Consider the following 637-nt stretch of genomic DNA (forward strand, 5'->3'; position numbering starts at 1 on the left):
ATGAAGTATTTCAATCAAACCAAAGCCTGGATGGATGTTGACACGTGTTTTTAACGACGTTTTTTATCCTGGAGTGAAAAAGCGAACTGGTCGTCGTGTTTTGTTGCTGTTAGGTCACTTTGATGCCTTTGAAAGGGATGGTGTCAAGATCGCTTTCTTTCCTCCAAACTGCACTAGTTGGAAGCAACCATGTGATATGGGAATTATAGCAGCGTTGAAAAAACAATATAAGTATTTGTATTTGAAAGATGTTCTTGGATTTTACGAATTTGACGAAGAATCGAAAGCTCATAAAAAGGATCAAGCAGCCAGACTCGCACGTGGATCAGCTGGAGTCGTTTACGGTAAACCTGCATATTTGTTAGATGCTGCACAATATGTTCAACGTGCTTGGAAATCTGTGTCTGCATTATCAATCAGAAATGCATTCAAGAAAGCGGAGATCATGACGTTGGAAGATTCTGGCAACGAAGACGAAGAAGATTTTATGGGAGAGATTACCGACAATTTTCCATCTTTGGATATCCAAATTGTAAGGAGCGGACTGGAAGAGTTTGTGCACATCGATGATGAAAGCATCGAAGAGTATTCAAAAGCAGTTTTGGAAGACGTCGATGAAATGTTGAAGACATTGACG

General features: G+C 40.0%; 1 protein-coding gene across 1 annotated transcript in view; it reads left to right on the top strand.

The window, feature by feature from the left end:
- Window positions 1–445: 445 nt before the first annotated feature.
- Window positions 446–637, top strand: part of PHALS_03349 (uncharacterized protein) — a gene marked incomplete at both ends in the record, with an annotated part of 257 nt that continues 65 nt past the window's right edge. Inside the window, one exon of the mRNA XM_024721922.1 lies at window positions 446–610. Within this exon, the coding sequence (XP_024573050.1) occupies window positions 446–610 (165 nt within the window). The remainder of the gene's footprint in view (window positions 611–637) is intronic.

The sequence above is a fragment of the Plasmopara halstedii genome (genome assembly GCF_900000015.1).
Source record: "Plasmopara halstedii genome assembly, contig: Scaffold_218, whole genome shotgun sequence".
Lineage (NCBI taxonomy): Eukaryota > Oomycota > Peronosporomycetes > Peronosporales > Peronosporaceae > Plasmopara > Plasmopara halstedii.